The sequence below is a fragment of the Brassica rapa genome, chromosome A01, assembly GCF_000309985.2.
Source record: "Brassica rapa cultivar Chiifu-401-42 chromosome A01, CAAS_Brap_v3.01, whole genome shotgun sequence".
NCBI lineage: Eukaryota > Viridiplantae > Streptophyta > Magnoliopsida > Brassicales > Brassicaceae > Brassica > Brassica rapa.
Window position 1 is genome coordinate 17,846,596 of NC_024795.2, and position 27,223 is coordinate 17,873,818.

Genomic DNA, 27,223 nt, shown 5'->3' on the forward strand with positions numbered 1-27,223 from the left:
ACAAGGACATAAGAGTCTTTTGCCACTTAATGAAGAAGGTATTTTTGAAAATATTTCTTTAGTGGTGGTAAAAATGAAAAGTGGTATCATAAAAGTGGTAAACATGTAATTTTCCCTTCTAATAAATATACCAATAAATACTTAAAAATTCTAACAATTTTAAATAGTTTCAAAATAATTTTCGAATTTCAAAAAAAAATAAAATAAAAAATAAAAACAATTTTGAAAAATCAAAAAAAAATTTAAAAAAAGTTTGAATTTGAAAAATTATAATTCGAAAACATGAAAAAAAAAACACTTTTATTTTTAAAATTTTTATTATTTATTTAGATAATTATTGGAAAAAAATATATTGAGCAAGGGTATAAAAGTCTATTGCTTTTTAATGAAGAATATATTTTCGAAAATGTTTATTTAGTGGTGATAAACATGATATTTAACTAATATTTGTATGATACCAAAAGTGGAGAGGCCGACAAGGATGACGGAACTAAGGCCGATAAGTCTTTGTAATGTTGGCTACAAGATCATATCGAAAGTTTTGTGTCAAAGATTGAAAAGTTGTCTTCCCAGGTTAATTTCAGAAACACAATCGACTTTTGTGGCAGGAAGGCTAATTTCGGATAATATTCTTATTGCACAGGAAATGTTTCATGGTTTGAGAGCCAATAAGTCTTGTCAGAATAATTTTATGGCAATTAAAACAGATATGAGCAAGGCTTATGATCGGATAGAGTGGAATTTCATTGAGGCTCTCCTTTACAAAATGGGTTTTGATTCTCACTGGATCAAATTAATGCGCGAATGTATTTCCTCAGTCCAATACAGGGTTCTTATAAATGGGCAACCTCGGGGTCTTATAACCCCCCAGCGAGGTTTACGGCAAGGGGATCCCCTATCTCTTTATTTATTTATTATGTGTACGGAGGCATTAATTTTGAATATTAAAAAGGCAGAGCGGATGAAACATTTAACTGGTATGAAAGTGGCAAGAGCTTGCCCTGCAATCTCTCATTTGTTATTTGCTGATGATAGTTTGTTTTTCTGCAAGGCAAAAAAGGAGGAGTGTCAGACTATTCTTAGGATTCTAAAGGAATACGAAACTGTCTCAGGGCAACAAATTAATTTTCAGAAATTTTCCATTCAATTTGGACATAAGATTGAAGAGGCTAGCCGTCAAGAATTGAGGGATATTTTGGGAATCCAGAATTTAGGTGGAATGGGATCTTATTTAGGACTACCGGAAAGTCTAGGTGGCTCTAAAGTACAAGTGTTTGGCTTTGCACAAGAACGGCTGAATAGTAGGATTAATGGATGGACCTTTCGTTTTTTTACCAAGGGTGGAAAAGAGGTGATCATTAAATCAGTGATTACGGCTTTGCCAAACCATGTGATGTCTGTGTACCGGTTGCCAAAAACTACGGTGAAGAAGCTCACAGGTGCAGTCGCCCAATTTTGGTGGAGTCCAGGAGGTAGCACAAGAGGTATGCATTGGAAATCATGGATAAAGTGTGTGCCCATAAAGACAATGGTGGGTTGGGTTTTAAGGATTTGACTGATTTTAATACGACAATGCTTGAGAAACAGTTGTGGCGGCTGATCGAGAAGCCAAATTCCCTCTTTGCTCGAGTCTTCAAAGGACGGTATTACAGGAATTCTTCACCCCTGGAACCGATTCGCTCATACTCCCCGTCATATGGCTGGAGGAGTATTACTTCTGCTAGATCTCTGGTTTATAAAGGACTAATTAAAAGGGTAGGAACATGATCATCTATTTCAGTATGGAATGACCCTTGGCTCCCATCCACTCGCCCGAGACCAGCCAATAAAAACCTTCATAATAGTTACCCGGACCTCACTGTAGATTATTTCATTAATCAAGAATCACGCACATGGAATGTACATGCAATTAGGGATTTGGTGGATCCACAAGATGCAAAAATAATTGAGAGTATACCATTGGGCAGAAATCAGTTGGCAGATAGGAATGGATGGCATTTCACAAAAAATGAAAAATATACGGTACAATCAGGATATCAGGTAGAAAGGATTTATCCTGACAAGGAGAAACCACCTGATTTTTATGGCCCTAATGTGGATATCCTTAAGGCATACTGTTGGAAGGTGAGGTGTCCTCCGAAGCTAAAACACTTTCTTTGGCAGCTGGTATCTGGTTGTATAGCGGTGACGAAAACATTAAAAGCACGAGGGACGCAAAGAGACACCTGCTGTGCCAGGTGCGGAGCTCCGGAGGAATCAATAAACCATGTGTTTTTTGAATGTCCTCCAGCACATCAAGTGTGGGCATTATCCAAGATCCCATCAAATCCAAATATTTTCCCAATTGGCTCTCTTTTTGCTAATATGGATCATTTATTCTGGAGACTTAATCCAAAAATGGTGGATCACCGGTTTGCATGGATATTATGGTATATTTGGAAGGGTCGGAACAACAAAGTGTTCAGTAATTTAGATATGGACCCAAGAGACATGCTGAGATTGGCAGAAGTGGAATCAACATTGTGGGCTGAAGCACAAGTTATTAAAGAACGTAGATTGGTACAGGAAGTACAGGCACGGCCTGATATAGGGACCATAGGACGATGGTGTTTCACGGATGGTTCTTGGAAAGATAAAGATTTTTTTTCAGGGCAAGGATGGCATAGCACGCTGCCAGGGTTTGATGGCATAGCACGCTGCCAGGGTTTGATGGCTTATTGGGAGCACGAAATGTAAGGGCATCCCTCTCACCTCTTCATTCGGAGATGGAGGCATTGATTTGGGCGATGGAATGTATGCAAAATTTAAGGCAGTTTCAGGTTACGTTTGCAACGGATTGTTCTCAACTGGTGAAGATGGTTTCAGAACCAGAGGAATGGCTAGCATTTGAAAGCTACCTGGAAGATATCAAGATTTTGAGACAAAGTTTTGTCAACTCAAAAATTGTTCATGTTCCTAGGACGGAGAACAAAAGGGCGGATAGCTTGGCACGGAGTGCTCGGCAACAACTGTCTGTCGTCGTGCACATGGATGTAGTTTTACCACCTTGGTTTACAGAGTCTACATGAGTCTGTAAATGTTTGCTGTCAAAAAAAAAAAAAGTGGTGATAAACATGAAAAGCGTTGGGTACAAGGGTATACTCTTTAGACCGAACATATGAATATATACAACACATACATTTATATTTTAAGTCTGCACTTATATTTGATAGCAGCTTAATATATTAAATTTGAAAACTAACCTGTGAATAGCGTTTGCCGGTAATTTTCTTCAAAATTTTAATTCTTAGATATGTATCTGGAGTGGAACTAACTTTTACAGGTGTCCATCTTCTTAAATTGACGCTTATGTAATTCACCGAATTCACAGAAGAAATTTTAAAAGAAACAAAACTCATATCAGTGACACAGAAATAAGAACGAAAGCACAATTTTATAGAGGTAGAAAATGAAATCACTTACTCAGAGTCAATAGTAAACAAATCAATAGCAGAAAACCTAATCTTCTTTCGTCATTTAAAATTGATGTTGTCAATCTTGTTTTTGTGATTTGTGTCAATACTACAACTTAATTTTATTTTGTACATATGAAGTCTTCAAAATAACTAAAATGAATTTTAATACGTTAAATTTTCAACGACGATGATATACGTAAGAGACCAACCTCTTTATTCATCATTTTACAATCGATAAAATTTGTAGTGTCGCAAAATGTTAAAAACCATTTAATGGATAAACATTAGTATAAATAATTTGGTCGTTATCATCTAGTTTGATATAGTAAAGAAGAAAAAAGAGAGACTCGTGTGTCTTATTCTATGAGTAATGAGTATTTTATATAGGATTACAATAATTTGGAAACAAAATCTAACTTGAAAAATAAGAAAGCTTGGAGAACCAGTACATCTAAGAATCGTTATAATTTTATAATAGGCATCACCACAATATTCATAACACTTCCCCTTAATGTATATAATGCGCGTGAGATGTTACCTCGTTAAAAACCTAACCAGGAAAATCCAATGAAAAAAACCTTAAATAAATTATTATTAATTATTTATCTAACCATAATTCAATAAATAATAAAACAGGGGGAAAGTGTCTCTCCGTTTCATTAAGTTAAGAGGTTTCAGGAAAAAAAGTTTGTTTCACTAAGATGTCTATGAAAAAGATGTTTAATTGACTTTAATAAATTATTTTGGTTAAAAGTTATTAAAAATTACAGAAAATGATATATTTATTATAATGATTGAATATATTTTATTAATATATGTAAAAATACTAAAAATATATATCTTTGTTAAACAGAGGAAGTATTAGTAAAAAAACTACTATCATATTCATATCTTAGTAACTGATAGGTAGGTATACACGAGTGCATGAATACAAAGTGGGAACGCTGAACGTGTAATATATTCCTTCTGTTCTGATATGTAAAATGTTTAGAATAATTTTATGTTCTAATATATAAGATGTTTTCATCTTTTTAGGTAATTTTAAGTTTATCAAAAACTGTATAGCCAATCAAATTTATTAGTTCTATTTTGTAATTGGTTGAATAATTTTTAATTTATAGTTTTAATGATACTTTTTAAATAAAAAATAATTTTCTTAATAAGTGTATACTACCCAAAATATCTTACATTTCATAACCGAGAGAGAGTAATAAAAAACACTTACCAGAGAAAAAAAAAGAAGATATTAAATAACACGTACGAGTAACGAGCAGAACAACAGCTAATTGTCACATGCGCCATTAATGATGGAGCATACTAGTAAGCCACTGAAATCATGTGAACGATAATTTATATACTAATATGTCAAGTTTTCGAGCTAAGAGCATCATTAGCGGTAGTACACTTTCTCACAAGAGTTTCTGATCTATATAATATTAATGTAATTTATTTCATAATTAAATTATAAACAAAAAAGAATATGAACCAATAACAGTGAAACACATCAAAGAAAAATTTCTTATCTTTTTCTGAAAGTCCTTCGTACAAGAGACGTCGCTCCAACGAGAGAGAGAGAAAGTAGATCTATATTCGGGTCCGGTGGCCGGCCGGCGCGTGAGCGTGCGTGCCGTCACCGGAGTCCCTCAAACCACCTTTAAAGCTTTCGATCCTCGCTTTGCTGTCGTTTCCTCTCTCCTCCGCCTTGCCTGAGCTCTAGAAGAAGGCCGTCCATGGCGGATCTGGTTCTGGTGTAAAGGCGCAGTCGTGGTGAGGAAGGCGTGGTGAAGCTCTTTGTGCGGCTATTTGGTTTTGTCTCCGGGAGGCGGAGGCTCCGTCAGCTCCGTCGACGCCGGTTCATGTCCCCGAGAGGTGGAGGCTACGTTTAGCTCTGCCGTTGTCGGTCTAGATTACGGGGGTGAAGGCGTTTCATGCCTTGCCTCGCCATCGGCTGGTTCCCTAGCTCCATTTCTTAGGGTTTAGTCTGTTTCTTTCCTTTTAGTGTGTTGTCGTTTTTGGTTGGTTTGGATTGGTGGTGACGACGTCGGAGGACGATTGAAGCTCGACCAAGGTTAACGGTGATGGTTCACGTGAAGTCTTTCTCTCGGTGATTGCGACGAATGGTGACGGATAAGATCTCGATCAGTCGATTGATGCTCTCCGAAATTGGGCTCACTTGTGTCGAAGACGTTTGGCGGTGGTGATGGTGTGGAGTCAGTGAGCTCCGGTGGATTCGGGTGAACCGACGGTTGGTTCCCGGTGTTGTTTCGAAGCGAGGGCAACGTCGGAACCGCAGCGTTTGTCCGCGCGGCAGCTAAGCCTCGTGGGTCCTAGGGTTTCCCGTTGTTGGGCTTTATGCCCAGAATTTTATTGTTTTTGGCCCGGTTATATGGGCTTCTGTATGTTTGTAATGAGGCTTTTTTAGACCCATTAATCAAATACCTATTGACGGAAAAAAAAAAGACGTTGCTCCAACTTTCTGTTCTTTTTCTCTCTCTCCACTCTACTCTATTTTTTCAATATTATAATCACAAGAGACTTGTTCACATACCATTACTGCTTACTGCGCATGCTCTAAGTTTCTAAGCTAACTATTATAAATAATTATCATCAAAACTTTGAGCACTTTAACAAAAAATAAATTTTGCAAAACATTATGGTTATAAACTTATAATATGATTTACTAGAATCCTTGATTGTTTTTATATCATAAAAGTGTAACTTTGACATTTTTCACAAATGATGATAAAATAAATGAAATTCATTTCACTTCTTATTAATTATACATGTTCAATCAATAGTTGAAATAAAATATTTATGTTTACATTAATAATTAGTTTAATAAAAAAATATAGTATATATTTTGATGAACCAACTTAGTTCTATAGTGATTTCAAAATCATTTGGATGATGACACATGTTATAAGTAAAACTAGGTGATTACATGCGCATATACGCAAAATGAATGAATAGTCTAATAATTGTTAAATACTAGTTTTGGCCGTTCAACCATAATTATATCATTTCATAAGCCATATATATATATATATTAATCTGAATATTTATTAAATATAGTTTTTTGATCATTTGTACTTAATTATAACAAAAAGTTTAAGCTATAGATCATTAAATTTTCAATGCGAGACTTTTAACAGTTTCTGTAATTTGTATTCGTTTTAAAAAATTCAAATATAACATAAACAAAAAAATCTAACTTTTTATTATACGGTTGATATGATTGTTTAATTTATTTTAATAATATAACATTAAAAATAGTGGAAGATATGTAAATTATTATCAAATATTTATTTTTAAAATCATTAATTGTCAAATATATATTTTATTCACTTTTGAAAATTTCGTAGCTCTTACTTAAGAAAAAAGAAAAAATAACAATCGTAGATTGTTAATCAATTTTATGATTAGTTTAATCTATACTATTATTTGAAAAGTGAATTTGCTTATTAGTCACATTCTCCACAATTTTATGATAATTTTAGGCTGAGTTATTAATTTTGACCAAAATAATTAAATTAAAGTATAATTCATTATTTACCTGATTACAAATTAATATTACGAAATTTATCTAAAAAAATAATGGAAAACGTGTTTTGAAAAATAAATTCATGTATTTGTTTTGTGTTTATCTATATCTCTCTTTCTTATTCACTATTGTTTTTATAATTAGAAGTATATACATATGATAATTAAATTTATCATTATACAAAAATATTAAAAATTGATTTATAAAAATAACAAAAAACGTAATATGTCATGAAATACTTTTTTTCTAAATTATTAAATTTATTTTAGTATTTAAATACTAAAAAGATGTATATAAGCAATAACAATAAATCTGTAATATTTGTTTATTATTCGTTATTTTCTTAAATATTTTTTATTGGGAATGGAGTTATCAATATTTTCAAAACATCTGTCTCCAAAAGAGAATATTTTCAAAATATTAATTTAAAATTAGTTCTATTTACTTTTATGTTTTCAAGAATTTCACAGAATTATGATTTTGTTTAAATTACAATTTCTTGAAAAGATTATTATGTAAAGAAAAATGTGATTCTATTTTATAAAAAATGTATTTGCAAAATTATCTGTTTTAGCTATAATTATTAGAGTTTCAAAGTTAAAAGACCATTTTGAAAATAAGAAATTATGATTTTATAGTAAAGAAGTATTATTTGATCTCTATACTTAGAAGAAAATACCAATTTCAATCTTAAATGAAAAATAGAGATTCACTATAGCATATATTTTCCTTTATTATAACTTTTAGAAATGAATATAATAATAGATAGAAAATGTTTTCGTCTTATATATATTATATTTTAATGTTTTGTTTGTCGATGTAGTTGGTGTGTTTAAGTGTTTATTCAGTTATCATGGGAGGTATTTCACAATATAATTATATAATATCATTCATTTTATTTATTTTGATTAATACAATATGTAAAGTTTGGTTAGGTTGAATATTCTTTTGCTTTTGATTTATTTTGATATTTTGTAGGTTTTGATAATTCAAGAATTTGGTTTGATAACATCACTTTATATTAACAGTTATATATTTGTTTATTTAATTAGATAATTGATTATAAATTAATATAATAATTTTTTTAAAGATTATAACATATTTTGTAATAATAAATTATTGATATTGTTAGCAAGAATAATGTTTTTAAATCAATAAAAGACAAAGTTTGAAAAATTGAAAGATTCATCAAAATATTATAAATTTAATTTTTAATTTAAAAATTTTGATTTTTAAATTTAATAGTTTGTTTATTCAAATATATGTACTAAAGAATTATGTCCATATGTGCGGGCAAAACACTTAGTGAAATATATAATATATGTTTAGTAGACCAACATATTTTTCTGATGACATATTTTTATATACAAGGGAAATTGTAGCGCTTCTCTTTAAATATATAAGAGATTGGTTTCCAAAATTTGCTATATCAAATCAAATTATAAAATTCTTTGTAAACGACTTCCCACTAGATTTTGGTTAAGGGCATCTCCAACCCTACTTTATATTTTATTCTAAAATTGAAAATGGAGTGGGAAATGGAGCAATGAACAAAAAAATAAAAGAGTTACTCTATTTATAGAGTAATGGAGTGGGGTTGGAGATGCTCTAAGATTTTTGTTTTTCTCGAAATAAGGAAAGAAAACGACTTTTCTAGTTCTGCCGCAAGAAAGTCAGTCATTCTTCGAAACTTCTTATATTCATCCACAATATTTATTTTGACCAAGTTATAACGCTTCTTCATTCATCAGATCCGGTCAACTTCATACTTTCATAATTTCATATTTTCAGTTTTTAAATATTATTAGAAACGAGTTTTTTTCGATTTTATAAAACAAATAGTTTTGTCCCGCAAGACTTTTAAAATTCAATACAAATCCCATATATTACTACTAAGGTCGTCTCTCTTGTCTGCGAAACAAATCCCTTGAAACTCTCCTAATCTCACAAGAACCACACAAGATTAAAGAAACCAAAGGATCATCGGCCGAACCAAAAATGGTGAGCCCATTCAGAACTCCATGTACTTCTCCAAGAAAATCAAGAAAAGCGAGCAAGAACCCTTATTCAAACCGTGGACTTGACAAGTTCTCTGAGCTTCTTTCAGAGCTCGACGAGAAGAGACAGATCATCTACTCAAAGAAGGTCGATTCCGGTGGCCCGCCTCTTGTCCGATTCGTGTTCACAAGCTCCGGTGAGTGTGTCCCAGTCGTGATCAAATCGTCTTATCTTCATAAACAGAAGAAGACCAAAGATGTTGCCGCTTCTGCTGCTGCTAAAGTCAAAACAGTAGTCAACGAATCGAAAACAGAGGAAACAAAGAAAACAGAACCTGAAACAGAGGAAAAACAGAGCTGTGTTTTGAATGAGAATCTGAAGAAGATCACAAGACCGAACCGTTTCTTTCCCGTGACTGTGATCTTGGTTCTTGTTTTCTTGGTTTTCTTTGGAAGATCTGTTGCGATCATGTGCACTTGTATTGCTTGGTACTTGGTACCAACGATCAAGGAACAGAGAGGAAACCGAGGATCTTCATCATATGCGATGAAGAAGAAAGATTTCGCCAGGAAGTTGAGTATTGAAGACAGAGCATCATTTAATCCAAGAACTGTTCGCAATCTTTCGCCTCGCAAGTAGAATTTTCGTTTTCTGGTTGCTCGTGAGAAAACCGCGTGACCGAGCAAAAATGTTTTTTTTTTCATTTTGTGAAAGTTCTTTGGTTTGATTTTCTTGTTATCTCTTGTTTCTTCACTGTTTCTTTCATAATACTTGATTATGACACAGCTGAATTAGCAGATAAATTGTATATTCTTCTTTTATTCCCTTAGGGTTTTAATGTCCATAGGTGTAAATATGAAATGGGAAGATGTTCTTGTTTACAGATTATCTACCGACTGTTGCAAACATAGTTTGAACTTTGAACATCTTCATCAAACTAATATTATAAGAATTCATCAAAAAGAAGATGAAAATAACTTTGTTAAGTTTATTGATTGTTTTTTTTTTTTTTGAACTGGTAAGTTTATTGATTGTTGTGTTATGGAATGGGGATTATCTACTGTAAAGTAATTTTTTATAGGCAATCTTCTATTTAATCCAGTTTAGATATCTATGTTTCTTACTTTGTTTTGGATTTCTTGAAAAGGTTATAATATTGGAAGATTTGTGAATGTACCACCACAACACATGAGTATTTGTTTTGTTATGAATAATAATAATATTAATGTGTTTTAGGAGAGCTGAGCACACATCACAATCATACTATACGATTAGGCAAACTAGTGGGTGCGTAGTTAAATAGTTTGTGATCATGAAGTTGAATAAGAGATCACATCTAGATCACAATAATTTGTGGACCGTGGACTTCTTGATTGATGGAAGTTCTACTGAGTTAAAAGGTCATATCAAATTTAAGATTCGTTTATTAAATAAATATTTAGTTTTTTTTTAACATCCAAAAGTTAATATATTACTCAAGTTTATTTCCGCATAAATGTGAGTTGTGTCACGTTGATATAAACAAGTTTATCTAACATGGATTAATAAATTATTTTTGGGACTACGTAAGATATACATGTTGAATTATCCATTGTGAAGTCGTGTCCATAAAGTTATTCATTGTCTATTAATTATACTAGATTCTTTAACCGTGCTACGCGCGATTTATATTTTGTATTGTTTTTTGCATTTATTTTTAAAAATTCGTTAACTTTATGTAATTTTATTTATTGAACTTAATTATTTTGTCCTACAATTTTACGTGTTACTTGTAATTTTAAAATTTATAACTTTTCATATTTATCTATTCCTTTAAAATAGTGGTCTGTTATTTGGATCATGTGATCTGAAATTTTTTATATTATTTGAACATATTATTCCATATACTACGTGGGCATTTACACGCGAATGATATGGTATAATTTGGTAAAACTTGTCATTTTGCATGTATATTTTTGCATTCTAGATTGTATTTAATGTAAATTTAGAATATATTCTTGTCTGACACATTTAAACCAAATGTTTTTTACTATGTTCAGCATATATTTTGTAGTACAGAGTTTTCTATTTTTATTTTTTATTTTGGAAAAAAAACTTAAGTTTTTATTTTTAGTTTCTCAAATGTATCATGGATTATGTGTTGTAAAATAGGTTTCCATCATACAAAACCAAAAAAGAATAACATGATTAACACAATAAAGATGAGAATGTAATGTATGGTTATTTTATTTCCTTTTGTAAACTAAATATTACATCTAAAATTTAGCAGGATTCCAAATTATAAGAAGTGATACCTTTGGCTAAGATTCAGAGAAAGAGTTATAAAGAGAGAAACAACGGAAGTTGAAACATCATCATCTCTCATCTTGAAATGATCAACGAAGGGAACTAAGTTTTAAAAATGGAGGTTCTTAAATGTAGGATAACAGCAATTTCAGAGACTAAGAACAATGAAGATGAAGTGTTTTATTGGATTCAATAAATAGTGACATGGCGAAAAAATCATATTTCATTGGTTGATTTAATTTGCTGAGGTGGATAGGTTCAATGGAGCTTATATTCCCCTTTTAGTAGTGTAAATATTATCACTTATGTAATAAAATAATAAACAGTAATTTATTTTTACAAGAGTGAATTTGCTTGAAAACCAAAAAAAAATGATGAAATTAACTATTTGCCTTAAGAGTACCGTTGTAGACTACGGTTGGATAAGAACTGGATCAGAGCAAGGCAAATTTGAAGCATATGCAGTGTATAATAGTGATTTTTGTTACATAGCAAATTTTGCATAAATGTGTGTGTATGGAGTGAAAATACCCTATTTACAATGAGGTGTCGAGCTAATATAAACCATTCTTAACTAAAGACAACAATAATTATCAACAGTTTTTCAATTTTATCTCTTTTTCTCCACTAAATGTATAAACAGAAATTTTCCTCATAATTTATCACTTAGTTTTAGAAAAGAAATCATAAAACTTTGTTTTCTTCTCTTCATTTGTAAACGAGGGATCTAGAATCTATTTGTAAACGGAGTTGAAATAAATACGGTACTGGATGAGTTGCATGAGTTTGTTATAATAGCAATGCTGTGGATTCAAGATTTCAAGTATGTGACTAGAGACTGAATGATAGTGGATAAAGATTAGATGGGTCTTTTGGGCGCAGATGAGAGCTAGTTGAAATGTCATGATATTTGTGGCTCCTTTGGTTGTTATATGAGTACAATAGACATTACGTTTGCTGCTTATTTTAGGTCTACTACACTTTGCATAATCATGAGTTGTGGATTAGATATGGGAAACTTGTGAGTCTCTAAAGCTTTATCCTCATTGGCTAGTTTAAAATTTACTTAATTCTTACAGGCTAGGAAAAAAGAGATGTAGGTATATGATTAGTTGATGAAGTTTTGTGAGCATCTTGAGTGATTTAATAAAACCAACAGACTATCCAGTCCTTACGACTGAGACTAGGGACCTAAGGGCATCATTATTGGTGTCCCTTAGGTTGAGGCTCTTAGCGTAGAGTCCTTTAACTTTTAACTAAAAACGCTAAGGGACTTTTCTCAAATCCCTTATTTAAGGGCCGTTCCTTAGCTTTTTTAGTTAAAAGTTAAGAGACCCTACGCTAAGGACCTCAACCTAAGGGACACCAATAACGATGCCCTAACATTCAGGCTCTTCCGGATGGAACGTGTCTTACACCAACCTTGCAGCGTCTCTGAAGATGTTAATATTCATGTTTATCTTTTCCAGGCGTGCGACGTACGTAGCAGTCATGCTTGAAATCTTGCTAGTTTGATCCCTTTATGAAAGTCATCAAGAAATCAGGATATGATTTTTCTAGTTAGCATGATTAAGTACCAAAACGTCACACATTGGCTCATTTGTCTAATATTTATATGATTTTTATGTAAACCCTACAAGATTTGATTATGATTAAAAATTTGATTCTGTTTTTAATATTATTTTAAGGTATTCTCTTGCATAAATGCCGTTGTTATCTAGATTTAAAGAAAAAATTATCATCACCAATTATATAACCAATGAATAAAAGAAAGGGAGACGGTGACTTTTATATATTTAGATGGGTCTTTCTCAGACGCAATATAGAATTATAGAATTATAGACATTCTTAAATGGAAAATTCATAGGTTACGGTCACCTCAAGGAGTTTTGACGGTCTGAGTCGTTTATTCTACTCATCATTTTGTCCGGTTCAAATGACTTTTTTACCTCCCTTATCGGTTTATTTCTAATCACTCAGAAAATATGAATCATTGGTTATGGATATGGTTGTGCTTCTAGAAGTTTTGCTATTATAAATTCTATCTGATAAATATAAATATATGATTCTTTGGTTACGGATATGGTTGTACAACCGATACTAGTCAAAAGCTTGGATGGATGTAATCATGTAACCAAACAAAGTTTGTAACCTCATTGTTTCAAAGGTGGAGTATTTTACCAAGTTCGGTGTGATGTACTTTTTTAACCATAAAATAAAAGATGATCATCCGGCATAATACCACAACTCCGATCCTGATCTTCAAAAAGATAAATCTAAAATACAAATCACTTCCAAGTTCGTCTTACACCTCATCTTAGTGTTTTACTCCTGCCAAAAAACAGGTTTAAGACATCAGGAAACATCTTTGTCTGGATTTAGTACTTTATAAAAATATATGATCATAAAGCATACATACCCTGAATCTCTTTCGACGTAAATCATCTGTATTGTATCCAGCAGTCTCGTTTCTGTATCCATCATCTCTGTGATCCGATGCCCTCCTCGAGTTTTGGAAGAACCCAACCTTGTCCCATGTTAGTTCATAGTCTGCCTTTAGCCGAGTACCTTCCTGCTCAGATGACCCCAAATAATAACAGATTACATCAGTCATGTTGCAATGCCTCAAGTTCCCCAATTCTTTTCCTATACACAATCAAACAAAACTCCATCTACTTACTTTCAAACCAAAGCTACTGAACAGGGGGTGTATAAAGATGTTACATAACCGGTAACAACTTACATGTGATATTAAATTCCAGAATATAGTTTTGGATACAGCAACAATATCCCCCAAAAACACAGCAGCAGAATATAGTTTTGCATACAAGAGAGTTCCAGAATCAGCAGAAACATCCAACAAAAACAATATAGCGGATAGATCAAACTCGGGTGCTATTTAAGGAGCTTAGACATCAGAACAGAGAAAGCTAATATTCCACGATCTCCCATTTTCCCCAAAAGACGTGTCTAGTAAAATGCTTGGTGTAGATACTTTTACCTTTTGCATAGAGCGGCCACAGAAAGCCTTCATGGCATTCACAAAGTCGTTGTACTTCTCGAACTGAACAACAATCTTACAATAGAGACCTGATACGAGGTCTCCACTGTACTCATCTGCGTCCTTACCTAGATTATCGTCCTCAGCAACATTAAAATTCCTATAGAAGATTAGTTAAACCAGCAGAACATGAAATTATTGATTGCATTAATAATTTAATATCAGACTCATTGGTAAACAAAACAAAGAAGAGCATCTGATTAGAAGAGTTGAACATTACAACGTACATGGCACAGCAAGTTCGATACAATGACCATGATATAATATAATTAAACCAGAGAAGTGCAAACGAGACCAAAATTAGTTGTTAGGAAAAGGGTTTCGTCCACCGATTGCACTTAGCAAAGAAATATCATACAAGATGTCATCTCTATACCGAAAGAAGCACAAACCAATTAATGTTTTTAGTAATCAATCTTTGTGTCACACTTTCGAAGCAAATTGATGAACTTTCTGTTTTGCTACGAGGAACATATACATAAGAAAATGTATGAAGTTAATCCAAAGCACCACAAAAAGTCAATGAATAGTGTGATAAGCACTCTCAACTCCAATATTGCCCCCATTCATAGAGAAAATTTAGGTTGAGTGAAAACTGGAGAGAATGTAACCTGATATTGCCAAAGGTGGAGAAGATAGTATGAGCAACCAACATAGAAGGCTTGGACGAAACTCTTGTCTCTGCAAACCATCTTGATGGCACACCTCTCAGTATCATTGTATCAGCCTCTCTCCTCCCTTCCCTTGGATGCCCTAAAAAAAAAAAAACAAATCAAATCAAAACGCTTTCCAATCTCAAAATCAAGGAAACCTCAAAAGATTACCAAAAGCGTAAAACTCCTCCCAATCTTTCTTCAACCTCTCGAAATCATCAGAAACAGGAAGCACCACAGTGAGAGTGTACTTGACTCCTTCCAAATTCACCTCAATACCATTCATCTTCTCCACCAAAACCTTCCTCCACTCTACAAACTTCTTCTCCAAACCCTTGGCATCGTCGTCGTCTTCCTTCTTCTTCTTCTTGCCTTCGAGAAACCCTAAATCTCGGATAAGCAGCGACCCATGCGCCACTGGCTCATCACGCTTCCTTTTCTTCAAGTCCCTGTGACGCCGAACCACGATGTCTTCTTCCGAGATCGTCACGGAGGGGAAGGTTGAGTTCTTGAGGAAGTCGATCAAGGATCGCTTGAGCTGCCATTCGTCGATGGGCTTTAAGACGGAGGGGACGAGAGGGTGGATTGTGAGAGAGAGCTTGACGCGTGAGACGAGAGAGAGGCCGTTCTCTATTTCTAGGGTTTCTAACGGAGATAGCTCTTCTAACGATCGCATCTTTGGGTCTTCACTCTTTCTTCGCCTTTTCACTAGTACTGAGACATTATCTTTGTTGTGTTGTATTCACTTTTTTGTATTATTGAACTAACCGAACCAAAACTAAACCGGAAACTGCACCATTGTGATTCGTGAACATATACTATTTTAAAGGTTTCACAAAAAAAAAAAAGTCATCAATGTTATAAAATAACTTATAATTTTATAGTATCAAAAAATTTAAATAAGAACGAAATTTTACACCCGCAGAAAAAAGATACTACTAATACAAGGTAATAACGAGAGAGAATATGTTATAAGAGGAAGAAGAGATGGTGTGTTTTACAATCGAACGAAAACGTTCGTATATATAGAAGTAAAAAGATAAAGTTACTGTGTGCATAGTGACGGTGGACTCCACATATTTTACGTTTTCATACAATATCAATGTTTTCGGTGCAGCAAACATTGACGTTTGTTCCATCACGTTTATAACACTCCCCTTGGAGACCAGTGTCATTATTACTTCTTGCTTAACGTCTTTGTTGCCTCCTTAAAAACCTTTCCAGGAAAACCCAATGGAAAAAAACCATAGTAAGATAAAAAGAGTACAACTACGTAAGCTCTCCCTCGAATGAGCAGTCATAGATCCTTCTGATGACGCATTCCAATGTTATGGACATGTTTTCTGAATACCGAAGTCGGAAATGATTTTGTAAAAAGGTCGGCTGCATTGTCGCATGATCGAACATATCTTACTTCAATCTCTTTCTTTTTCACGAGCTCTTGAGTGTATGAGAAGAACTTCGGATGAATATGCTTCGTTCTATCGCTTTTGATATATCCGTCCTTTGTTTGAGCAACACATGCTGCATTATCTTCATATAGGATAGTTGGCTCTGTATTTCCGTCAATCCTACTGCTTGAACAGATGTGTCGGCTTATTGATTTTAGCCAAACACATTCTCTACTTGCTTCATGGAGTGCGATGATTTCAGCATGATTTGAAGAAGTAGCCACGAGCGTTTGTTTCTGAGAACGCCAAGATACAGCAGTGCCTCCGATCGTGAAAACGTATCCTGTTTGCGATCAGGCTTTGTGTGGATCTGAAAGATATCCTGCATCTGCAAAACCAATCATTTGACCTTTTGAATATTTAGGGTAAAACAAACCCAAATCAATGGTCCCTTGAAGGTAACAAAAAATATGTTTAATTCCACTCCAATGTCTTCGTGTGGGAGATGAGCTGAATCTTGCCAAAAAATTAACAGCGAAAGATATATCAGGCCGTGTACAATTTGCAAGGTACATCAGCGCTCCAATTGCACTTAGATATGGTACTTCCGGACCAAGTATCTCTTCTTTCTCCTCAGGTGGTCGAAATGGATCGCTTTCAATATTAAGTGACCTAACGACCATCGGGGTGCTAAGAGGAGTTGATTTATCCATGTTAAATCGTTCAAACACTCTTTTAGTGTATGTGGATTGATGCACAAATATACCATTTTGTGAATGCTCTATTTGTAGGCCAAGACAATAATGTGTCTGTCTAAGATTTTTCATCTTAAATTCTCCTTTGAGATAGTCTGATGCATTTTGTATTTTCTTCTGAGTTCCGATAATGTTAAGATTATCAACATATACCGCGATTATTACAAATCCGGACATTGTTTTCTTGATGAAAACACATGGGCATATAGGATCATTCACATATCCTTCTTTTGTTAAATGCTCACTGAGACGATTATACCACATACGTCCAGATTGCTTTAACCCATATAATGATCTTTGCAATTTTATTGCACATAACTCTTTAGGTTTGGAACTTAATGCTTCTGGCATTTTAAAACCATCAGGAACTTTCATGTGGATATCAGTATCTAATGATCCATATAGAGAAGCTGTAACAACATCCATGAGACGCATCTCTAGATTTTTATCAGCAGCTAGACTCATCAGGAATCTAAACGTGATTGCATCCATAACTGGAGAATACGTTTCTTCATAATTGATTCCAGGTCTTTGAGAAAAACTTTGAGCCACAAGACGAGCTTTGTATCTCGTAACCTCATTTTTCTCATTTCGCTTTCGAATGAAAACCCATTTGTATCCAACTGGTCTCACATCTGCAGGTGTGAGTACAATAGATCCAAATACTTTTCTTTTATTAAGAGAATCAAGTTCGGCTTGTATTGCATCTTTCCATTGTTTCCAATCATGTCTCTTTTGACATTCATATACAGATTTTGGTTCTGGATCATCGATTTCTTCATTTATTTCACTTGACACAGTATATGAGAAAGCATCATCAACATCATCATGTTCATTTCTATTCCATATCTTCTTATTATGGATGTAGTTGATAGAAATCTCATGATTATTTTCTGACTCATGATGCTCTACATTGTCAGTGTTCTCATCATTTGTTTCTTTCAAAATACTTTCTGCTATTTTGGGTGTGTCTTTTATCTTGGTATCCTTTTGTTTTCTAGGATTTTTATTCTTAGAACCAGCAGGTTTGCCACGCTTCAAGCGTGTTTTAGACTCACGTGTATCATCTGCTTCTCTTTCCCCATTTGATATTTTGATACAAGCAGGAGCATTTGCAGCTGGTATATGAGATTTAGTTACCGTTTTGGTATCCGCAAATGCATCAGGTAGCTGATTAGCTATACTCTGTAAATGCATGATTCGTCGAACTTCTAGTTCAGACTCTTTAGTAGGAGGATCAAGATATAGTAATGATGGTACACTCTATTTGATATCATTTTCTACATTTTTGTTTTCTCCCCTAGAACTGGGAATATTTTTTCATCAAAATGACAATCGGCGAAACGTGCCGTAAAGACGTCACCAGTCTGTGGTTCTAGATATCGTATAATTGATGGAGAATCACAACCAACATATATTCCCAATCTTCTTTGTGGTCTCATCTTTGTAAGTTGTGGTGGTGCTACATGCACATATACCGCACAACCAAAGATTCTAAAGTGGGAAATATTTGGTTCTCGACCAAACGCTAACTGTAGTGGTGAATACTTATGGTATGCACTCGGTCTGATCTGAATAAGTGCTTCAACATGCAAAATAGCATGCCCCCATACAGAGGTTGGAAGTTTTGATCTCATGATCAATGGTCTTGCAATCAATTGCAGACGCTTTATTAAAGATTCATCCAAACCATTTTGCGTATGAACATGAGCAACAGAATGTTCAACATCAATTCCTGTTACCATACAATAATCATTGAATGCTTGGGATGTAAACTCACCAGCGTTGTCTAGTCTAACTCTTTTAATAGTATAATCAGGAAACTGTAATCGCAGTTTGATTATCTGAGTTAGAAATCTCGCAAATGCCACATTTTGAGATGATAATAGACAAACGTGTGACGATCTACAGGATGCGTCAATTAATACCATAAAATAATGGAATGGTCCACAAGGTGGGTGTATAGGTCCACATATATCGCCTTGATTTCTTTCAAGGAACTTTGGTGATTCTTTATCGATTTTGGTTGGCGATGGCTTTACGATCAATTTTCCTAGAGAACATGCAACACATGTCATTTTATTCCCTTGAGAAATCTCCTGGACTTTCAGTGAATGACCATGCAAACTTTCTATGATTTTACGCATCATTGTAGTGCATGGGTGGCCGAGACGATCATGCCATAATGTGAACTCTTCTGGGTTCCGTTTTACTACAAGGTTTGATTCGATCTCATCGATATAAGTATGATGTAGTCCCGAAGGAAGTTCTGGAAACTTTTCCAATATGTGTTTTCTGCCATATTGCTCAGAAGTTACATCAGAAGTTACATTCATGTATTTCTTTCCTTCCTCAGCTGCAGACTGAGTATCATATCCGTGAAGATATATGTCTTTAAAACTCAACAAATTTGTTTTAGAACTTGGAGAATATAGAGCATTATTTATGGAAAATTTTGTTCCATTTGGCAACGTAAAGTTTGCTTTACCAGTTCCTTCAATCACGTCTGCAGGACCTGATATTGTATTGACAACAATTCTTGTCGGTTTTATATTAGAGAAATATCTTTTTGTCTCAGAATAGTGTGTGTTGTTCCACTATCTGGTATACATATTTCACGAATCCGTTTCTTGGATTTTGCTCCATTAGTATTTCGATCCATTTCTGAAATTGTCATCAATATTAATAAAAGAAAAACATAAAATTCATTCATATAATAATCATATAAGGAAACACACAATAATTATACATTAAGGTGACGTTAAAACATCATTTTTTGTTTAAAATAGGAAATGTAATAATTACACATGACAATACTGAAAACTATTCAATAGTCTTAGTATAAGCATCTCGGTTCTCTTTCAGGAGTAGTCTAGTCCAGCTCATTTGCGAAGTCGGAGGCATCGAGGTACGATGTTCCTTCAAAGTTTTCAGTGAGGTTCACTTCTTTAGCTTTGCCTTTCGTAGACTCTTGATATAACTTACAGAGATGTGGAGGAGTACGACATGTACGAGACCAATGTCCTTTACAGCCACATCTGTAACACACTGTCTCACGCTTCTGGGTGGTATCCCCTTGAGTTTCTTTACCCTTAGAAACTTGTTCGGATCTAACCCACTTGTTAGATCCCTTCCATTTGGAATTGTAAGTTTTTCCACGTTTGTTGTTGAAACGACGACCATGACCTCGGTTGGTCTGGTTCCTCCTTTCCGAATTTCCTACCGCCGTAGCATTTACTTCAGGAAATGCTTTGGCTCCCGTAGGTCGGGAATTGTGGTTTTTGATCAGGAGCTCATTGTTCTTTTCAGCCAACATGAGCGCAACCATCAATTCAGAAAATCTTGTGTACCCGCATTTTTTGTAAATTTCGGGCAAGAAGTGAAGCTGTTTGTGGAAAGTGTTGTATGTTTTATTCATCATTTCTGCCTCAGAGACAGGGTTACCACAATATTTCAGAAGTGAAACTATCCTCAGGACAGCGGAATTGTAATCCTCAACCTTCTGAAAATCTGGGAACCTCAGATTTTTCCACTCTTCTAGAGCGTGAGGGAGGTTGACTTGTCTCTGGTTATCAAACCTTTCTTTTAAAGCTTGCCACAGTTCAGCTGGGTCTTCGACGCTTGCATAGTCGTGCGTTAGATTCTCATCTAAATGCTTCTTCAGGAAGATTATCGCCTCGGCTATATGCTCGGGCGGCGATTTATTACCGATTACAATCGTTTCGGTTATCTTTTTCATCACCAGATATGGTTTCACGTTTGTGACCCATCCGACGTAGTTTTCGCTAGTTATTTTGAGAGCCGGGAACTGAAGTTTCTCGATGTTTGCCATTTGTATTTCTAAAACACAAAATAAAAATTTTATTAGAATTTCGTAATTTTAAAGCGAACCATTTATATTAATAATACACGCAATTACAAGGAGAAACAATGCATAGAAAAGTAAACCGACATTAAGCGTAAATTCTTCAGGAGCAAATTCTCCAATAAAAAGACCGAACATAGAAGCAAAAATTAGAATTGCACATAAAACCAAAAATATACGAATCATCTTTCTTGTAATGAAAAACCGAAGTGTGGCGATTTGAAAATATTTGAGAGAAGATGAAATATTTTGGATGAAGTAAATGAGTGAAGAATGAGTATATTTATAGATGAAAATACTGTTCATAGCCGGTTGAAAAGGGTAAAAATTTTGAAATTTTTTCTTTGTGACCGTTGGGATTAAATCGTTTGAACCGAAAATCAATCTGAAAATATTGTAACAATCAGTCAACCAAATTCTGTAAATCCGTAAATTTTATAATATTTTATGTAGGTGACCAAATATTTATATAATAACCATAATATGATGAACAAATAGATATCAATCGTATTATGGTGATAGAAAAACTATAACATTAAATAGATTGTGCGGCGGCACAGCCAAGCCAATAATTATAGTGTAATTAGCAATCAAGGTTTATTAACGAGGCGACATACTGTCCGCATTAATATATCTATATACTATATTAAAAAGGATATATGAGGAGTAGGGAGAGTGTCCACGTCAGCCAATTAAATCGTCCAATGGAAAGCTGTGTTTTTGCCATGTCACGCGGGGGAATGGGCTGTTTTCTTTACTCAATCCGTGAGATGTAAAATTTGGCCCAAAAGCCGAGTTCAAAAGAAACCCTACAAGGCTTCGATGGTCGGCGGTGGCGCCTGAGATTCTCTACGCTGAGACTCGACTTAAGCTTCATTATAGTCGTTTCGTGTTCATTCCTATTCTCCCCTTTTCAAAGCCACATTCTATGTTACTTTACCCTGCTCAAGGCGGTGTTTTTAAAATTATAAATAGGTAGAATGGAAACTTCATATGTTCTTCTTCGTGATCTTAAGGCTGGTCGATGTCTTCAAAAGTGGAGGTCCGATTGCTGAGATTTTGGGCGGCTCGAAATGTCAAGCGTCCTCCTCTTGATGCTCAGGTGTGTTTGATTTTAAATCTCAAAATCAAAGTTTCTCTGTCCAAAACCGACGAAGCTGAGGTCCCTGTCCTTCGCCGCTCACCGTCGCCTTTCACGGCGTCAGTCTCCGCCGCCACATATGACGAAGAAGAAGAAACTAAAGTCCAAGTCTGCAAGCGGTAGCCCCACTGGTTCTGCCTCCTCCAATTCCTCTGTCTGCCGATCTTCTGCGCCTCTCTCTTCGGAGATAGCTGTTGAAGTAACCTCAGATCCATCAGATCTAGGCCTTCCTGGTGCCGTTACAGCCACCGGAGCTGCAACTGAGGATCTGTCTACAGTCGAGATGGTTAACCATTCCGGTGACAAGTTATTACTTTTTATTAATCTCATAATCAAACTTTTTATTCCGTTCTTTGTTTAATATCTTTGAATTTTTATCCTGCTCTGTTTTTATTTTTTGCAGGAAGAATATTCATCTCAACCATAAGGTTGATAAAAAATTCATATTCTCTTTTATCTCAAGTCTCAAACGTCAAGTTTCAAATTTGTAATACCTTTCGTACCAATTAGTGGTTTGGTTTTCAAGTTTTTGCATAAAATTTCTGTCCTTCACTGATTTAACTGAGAATTATATGCTAATTGAATATGTTAATTAGTTTTTGAACTTCATGTTTCAGCTTTATGGTAACACTTTTAATTTGCTTAAACACTTTGTCTCACTGATCAACCCGAGATTTAGCTTTGAGTTGTGGGCATATATTGGTTTGCAGATATTTTCTTCTAATTATGAAAGTTGACTTTGGAGGCGTTGAACATGTGAGTCAGTCTCCACGTCAATCTAACCGTAGCAATGAATAGACATGAACCCCAAATGCCCTTGCTCTTTTTATAAAATCAGTTACTTTTCTCCTGTCTAAATTTCTATTAAGCTTTGTATTCTTATGGGTTTGGAAGGCTGCAATCACACATTCGATAAATGATGCAGGTATTCTTATGAGTGTGCAGTTCCTTCGACGTGCAAATTACGGGGAAGAAAGTCATGGCTGGTGTTATCTTTGCAAGCCCTCTGGACGCAACACTCAGGCGGCGGCATTCAGACCGAAGTTAGTTCTAGAGCTTGGGATTCATTGCTCAAAAGCAATTTCAATAGTCTTAAGTTGAGTGTTTTGTGTTTATAACAAACTCCAGTTATGGAGATCATTGTGAAAGTGCATTGCTTTAGTGTTGTTTTCTGCTGTCTACATACCTTACTTACATCTTACATAATCTTTGTTTCAAGGACAATGATGCATGTGGTGAAGATCTTGAGGCTGTTGGCGGCAATCTCTACCTTCAAGATTGCTCTTTTTTTGGCTGCAGTTACTCTGCAAACTCATACATGGTTGGTAAGTAAACGACCCTGCTGATTTGTCATTTTTTTGCTATGTATTGTTCTCAACCAGCTAATATTTTTTAGATGTAACCATGTTTTGGTTTGCACCAGATACTGATATGCTTTGTAGTGTCTACTAATGGTTGGAATCAGGATAATGCAGTTTCCTACCTGTTCTCAAGAAGCAATTGTCTTGCAGCATGTACTTCACCACTCTCTTTTTTTCTTATGTTGATAATGATGAATATTTTACTAATCTGTTTTAGCTGTATTGCAGCTTATTGCAGAGTATTCAATCTTTCCATGTTTGAATCATCATGTAAATACACTTTTTTGAATTAAAAAAAAACCAAATTCTTAATCAAAATCATCCTTGAATTATAATTTAAATGCAGTTCATGATTAGTTGTATTTCTTATTCTAATTCTTAAGTGATTTTTGCAAGAGCGTCAACTCTGCTTTCATATTATATGAGCAACATTATCAAAGTATTATATATGTCATTGCTGGCACTTGCATTCTCAGTTTGGGAAGTTGCCTCTTTTATACCCATGACCCAGGCTAAAATCATACCCTTATGAGTTAACAGCTGGGTTATACAGTTCTAATGGTCATGACATGTCGACCATACGAGACAACCTCAGAGATCTTTGCAAATCAATAAAATTTCTCAATTTAGAAAACCTTCGTTAACAAGTTAGGGTTTAGGATTGATTTAAATAAGATAATATATATAAAGATTAGTGAATCATGAATATATTCAATTAGGGTTTACAATATATTTCAATACTAAAAAAAAATAAGATAAGTGAATAACTTTATCATAATTAATTTTTAATTAATTCTTTATTCAATATTTTCACCATTATTTATATCTATGTATTTATTAATATTAAAGATTCATCTAAAATATTTTTAATTATTCTAAAATTAACATAAAATATTTTAATATTTATTAAAATATTACAAAATTCAACTACCATAAAGAAACAAATTAAATATTAAAAGTGTTAAAATTCTTAAAAATCATATATGTCAATATAAAATAGAAATAAGCTTTTTATATATTATAGTTACAAAATTATAAGATGAAAATTATAAATTTATAAGCTGTTTAGAGCCTTTGATTAAATCAGTAAATCACATTACAAAGACTTTTTCAAATTGTTACCTCGAGTCTATTAATAATTTAATATATCGTTTGATTTGTCCATCGTTTGTTTATAGTGTTATGTGAAATAAATGTGTGTAAAGATCAAGGTTAGCGCATCACCAATCAATGCAGTGATTTTTTTTTACAATTTTTAAAAAAAATTCTAATTTACTTCTCGCTATTCCACCGTCTAAAGGTTAAGAATAGTGAAAATATGTTTCTACTTCAACATACAAACGATATTCCAATACCAATGACTAATATATCTGCATGTGTGTAATGAAATCTATTCAAAGTACTTTTATGTAGTAACTAACTAAAAATGGAATCGTTCGTATTGAAATCTACTACAGATTTCACATTTTCATAATAAATAATTTTACAAATAATAAATGCCAAACAGTTTTAATATTAAAAATAAATGATGGCTTCAAAACTTAAATAATTACTAAATCATTTTCATGGGTCATCAATATTTACAGATTTCAATATTCAAAATTATTACACATTTATAAAATTATATATTTATATGAAGCAAAGGTTATTTAACTATACTTCAAATAATAATTTAAAAAATCAATCAGATGATCTATAAAAATATATATAATATACATTAGATAATAGAAGACATTTATATTTTATTAAATGTAGAGTATTTTAAATTTTAAGAAAGAATAAAATATGATTACTAAAAGATTAATAGAAACATCTAATATGTTTAAGATAATATATATATATATATTAAAATAGAAAGTGATGATATTTCTAAGAAAAAAAATAATCTTTCAAAAAAATGATATAATATAAACATTAAAAAACCTTTTAAAAAAATCTAAGGTTTAAGTTATATTTAATATTAAAATTATATAAATTTTATAGACAAACAAACCGCGTGTAGCGCGGTAAAATATCTAGTATAAGTAATAATTAAAACAACCACTATAAAATGATAAATAATAATATAGGCGGTATACCGGCCATTATAGCAGAGTAAATATGATACATATAAATTTTACCGAATCACAGAGTGATCGTGCTGATAACGTGTTATAAAATAACTTATAATTTTATAGTATCGAGAAATTTAAATAAGAGCGAAATTTTATACCCGCAGAAAAGAGATACTACTAATACAAGGTAATAACGAGAGAGAATATGTTATAAGAGGAAGAAGAGATGGTGTGTTTTACAATCGAACGAAAACGTTCGTATATATAGAAGTAAAAAGATAAAGTTACTGTGTGTGCATAGTGACAGTGGGCTCCATATATTTTACGTTCTCATACAATGTCAATGTTTTCGGTGCAGCAAACATTGACGTTTGTTCCATCACGTTTATAACAATCAAAGCCTTGCTGAGGGCCACATCAAGATTTAAAGGTCATTGCTAAGAGACAAATCACATACAACACAGCTTGAAAACAACATCTTACCCATGCGAATTAAGAAGCAAAACAAACAATTTAAAGTCTAACAAGACCTTGAGTGCTCAAACTTTTGAAGCTAATGCAAAATAATCTCCAGCTTTAATCACTAAGACCTTGTTTATTACTATTTATAAGTAAAATACAGGTTATATATATATACCTATTTGTAGATAGAAATGTTGCTCACTTATTAATATGAACTAGATGATAACCCGCGCTCATGCGCGATGTGAGTTTTTTTTAAACTAATGTTTGTTTATTAAATGGTTTTAACATTTTGCAACACTACGATCTTTATCGATTGTAACATGACGAATACAAATGTTAGTCTCTTAAATGTATCATCGTTGTTGAAGAGTTAACATATTACAACTCATTTTACATATTTTTAAAACTTTATATGCACAAAATAAAATTAAGTTTTGTTGCTGACACAAATCACCAAAACCAGATAAACAACATCGATTGTAAATTGACGAAAGTGGATTAAGTTGTATGCTCTTAATTTGTTTACTATTGACTCTCCATAAGTGATTTCATTTTCTATTTCGTTATCATTTATGTTTCAATGATATGAGTTTTTTTTTAATTTATTTTGTGAATTCGGTGAATTACATAAGTGTCAATTAAAAAATATGGACATCTGTAAAAATTAGTTTCACTCCAAATACATATCTAAGAATCAAAATTTTAAAGAAAATCACTGGTAAACTTTATTTCACATGTTAGCATTCAAATCAAATATATGAAACTGTTATAGAATATAAGTGCAGAACCAAAATATAAATGTTTGTCTAGTATATTCACCAGTTCGGTCTAAAAATCATCTAATTCTAAAACAACAAAAAAATTAGTTATTTTATTAACCTACGCTTTTGAGGTTTAGCTACTTAAAAGTATGCCGATAAAATATATATATAATATTTTACCATTCTAGTATATGTAAATTGTGTATAAACCAAGAACTATTTGATTTATTAAATGATAAACTAGAAAAATTATAATAAATAGTTTAAAATATTTTATTCTTACAATTATAATAGCTAGATAGAGTATTAAGAAGAAACAAATATTAGACGAATGATCATTCTTTGAACAAACTCAAAAGAGGTGACTGAAATCTTTTCATGATATTTCATTAAAATCTTTTAGAAATAAAAATCAAGACTAAATTATTTAATCTGA

General features: G+C 33.2%; 2 protein-coding genes and 1 long non-coding RNA gene across 4 annotated transcripts; 2 read left to right on the top strand and 1 right to left on the bottom strand.

Moving 5' to 3' along the window:
- The first annotated feature begins 4,652 nt into the window (after positions 1-4,652).
- LOC103829100 lies at positions 4,653-9,882 on the top strand. Its single transcript, XM_009104773.3, has one exon. It carries the CDS (start codon positions 8,995-8,997, stop codon positions 9,631-9,633), a length of 639 nt encoding a protein of 212 aa, XP_009103021.1. The 5' UTR covers positions 4,653-8,994; the 3' UTR covers positions 9,634-9,882.
- A 3,499-nt stretch (positions 9,883-13,381) lies between these two features.
- On the bottom strand, positions 13,382-15,729 carry LOC103829108. The gene is made up of 5 exons (XM_009104780.2): positions 15,166-15,729; positions 14,953-15,094; positions 14,282-14,441; positions 13,700-13,852; positions 13,382-13,611 (listed from the first exon to the last, which is right to left on the bottom strand). The coding sequence occupies exons 1-5, from the start codon at positions 15,668-15,670 to the stop codon at positions 13,606-13,608; spliced, it is 966 nt and encodes a 321-aa protein (XP_009103028.1). The 5' UTR covers positions 15,671-15,729; the 3' UTR covers positions 13,382-13,605.
- A 6,868-nt stretch (positions 15,730-22,597) lies between these two features.
- On the top strand, positions 22,598-27,125 carry LOC103829125. 2 transcript variants are annotated; one of them, XR_004450743.1, is made up of 3 exons: positions 22,682-22,770; positions 22,857-23,471; positions 23,570-27,125. It is a non-coding gene; the product is annotated as an uncharacterized LOC103829125 (long non-coding RNA). The 2 variants fall into 2 exon arrangements; XR_625454.2 differs by having other exon boundaries at positions 22,598-23,471.
- Positions 27,126-27,223: the final 98 nt, after the last annotated feature.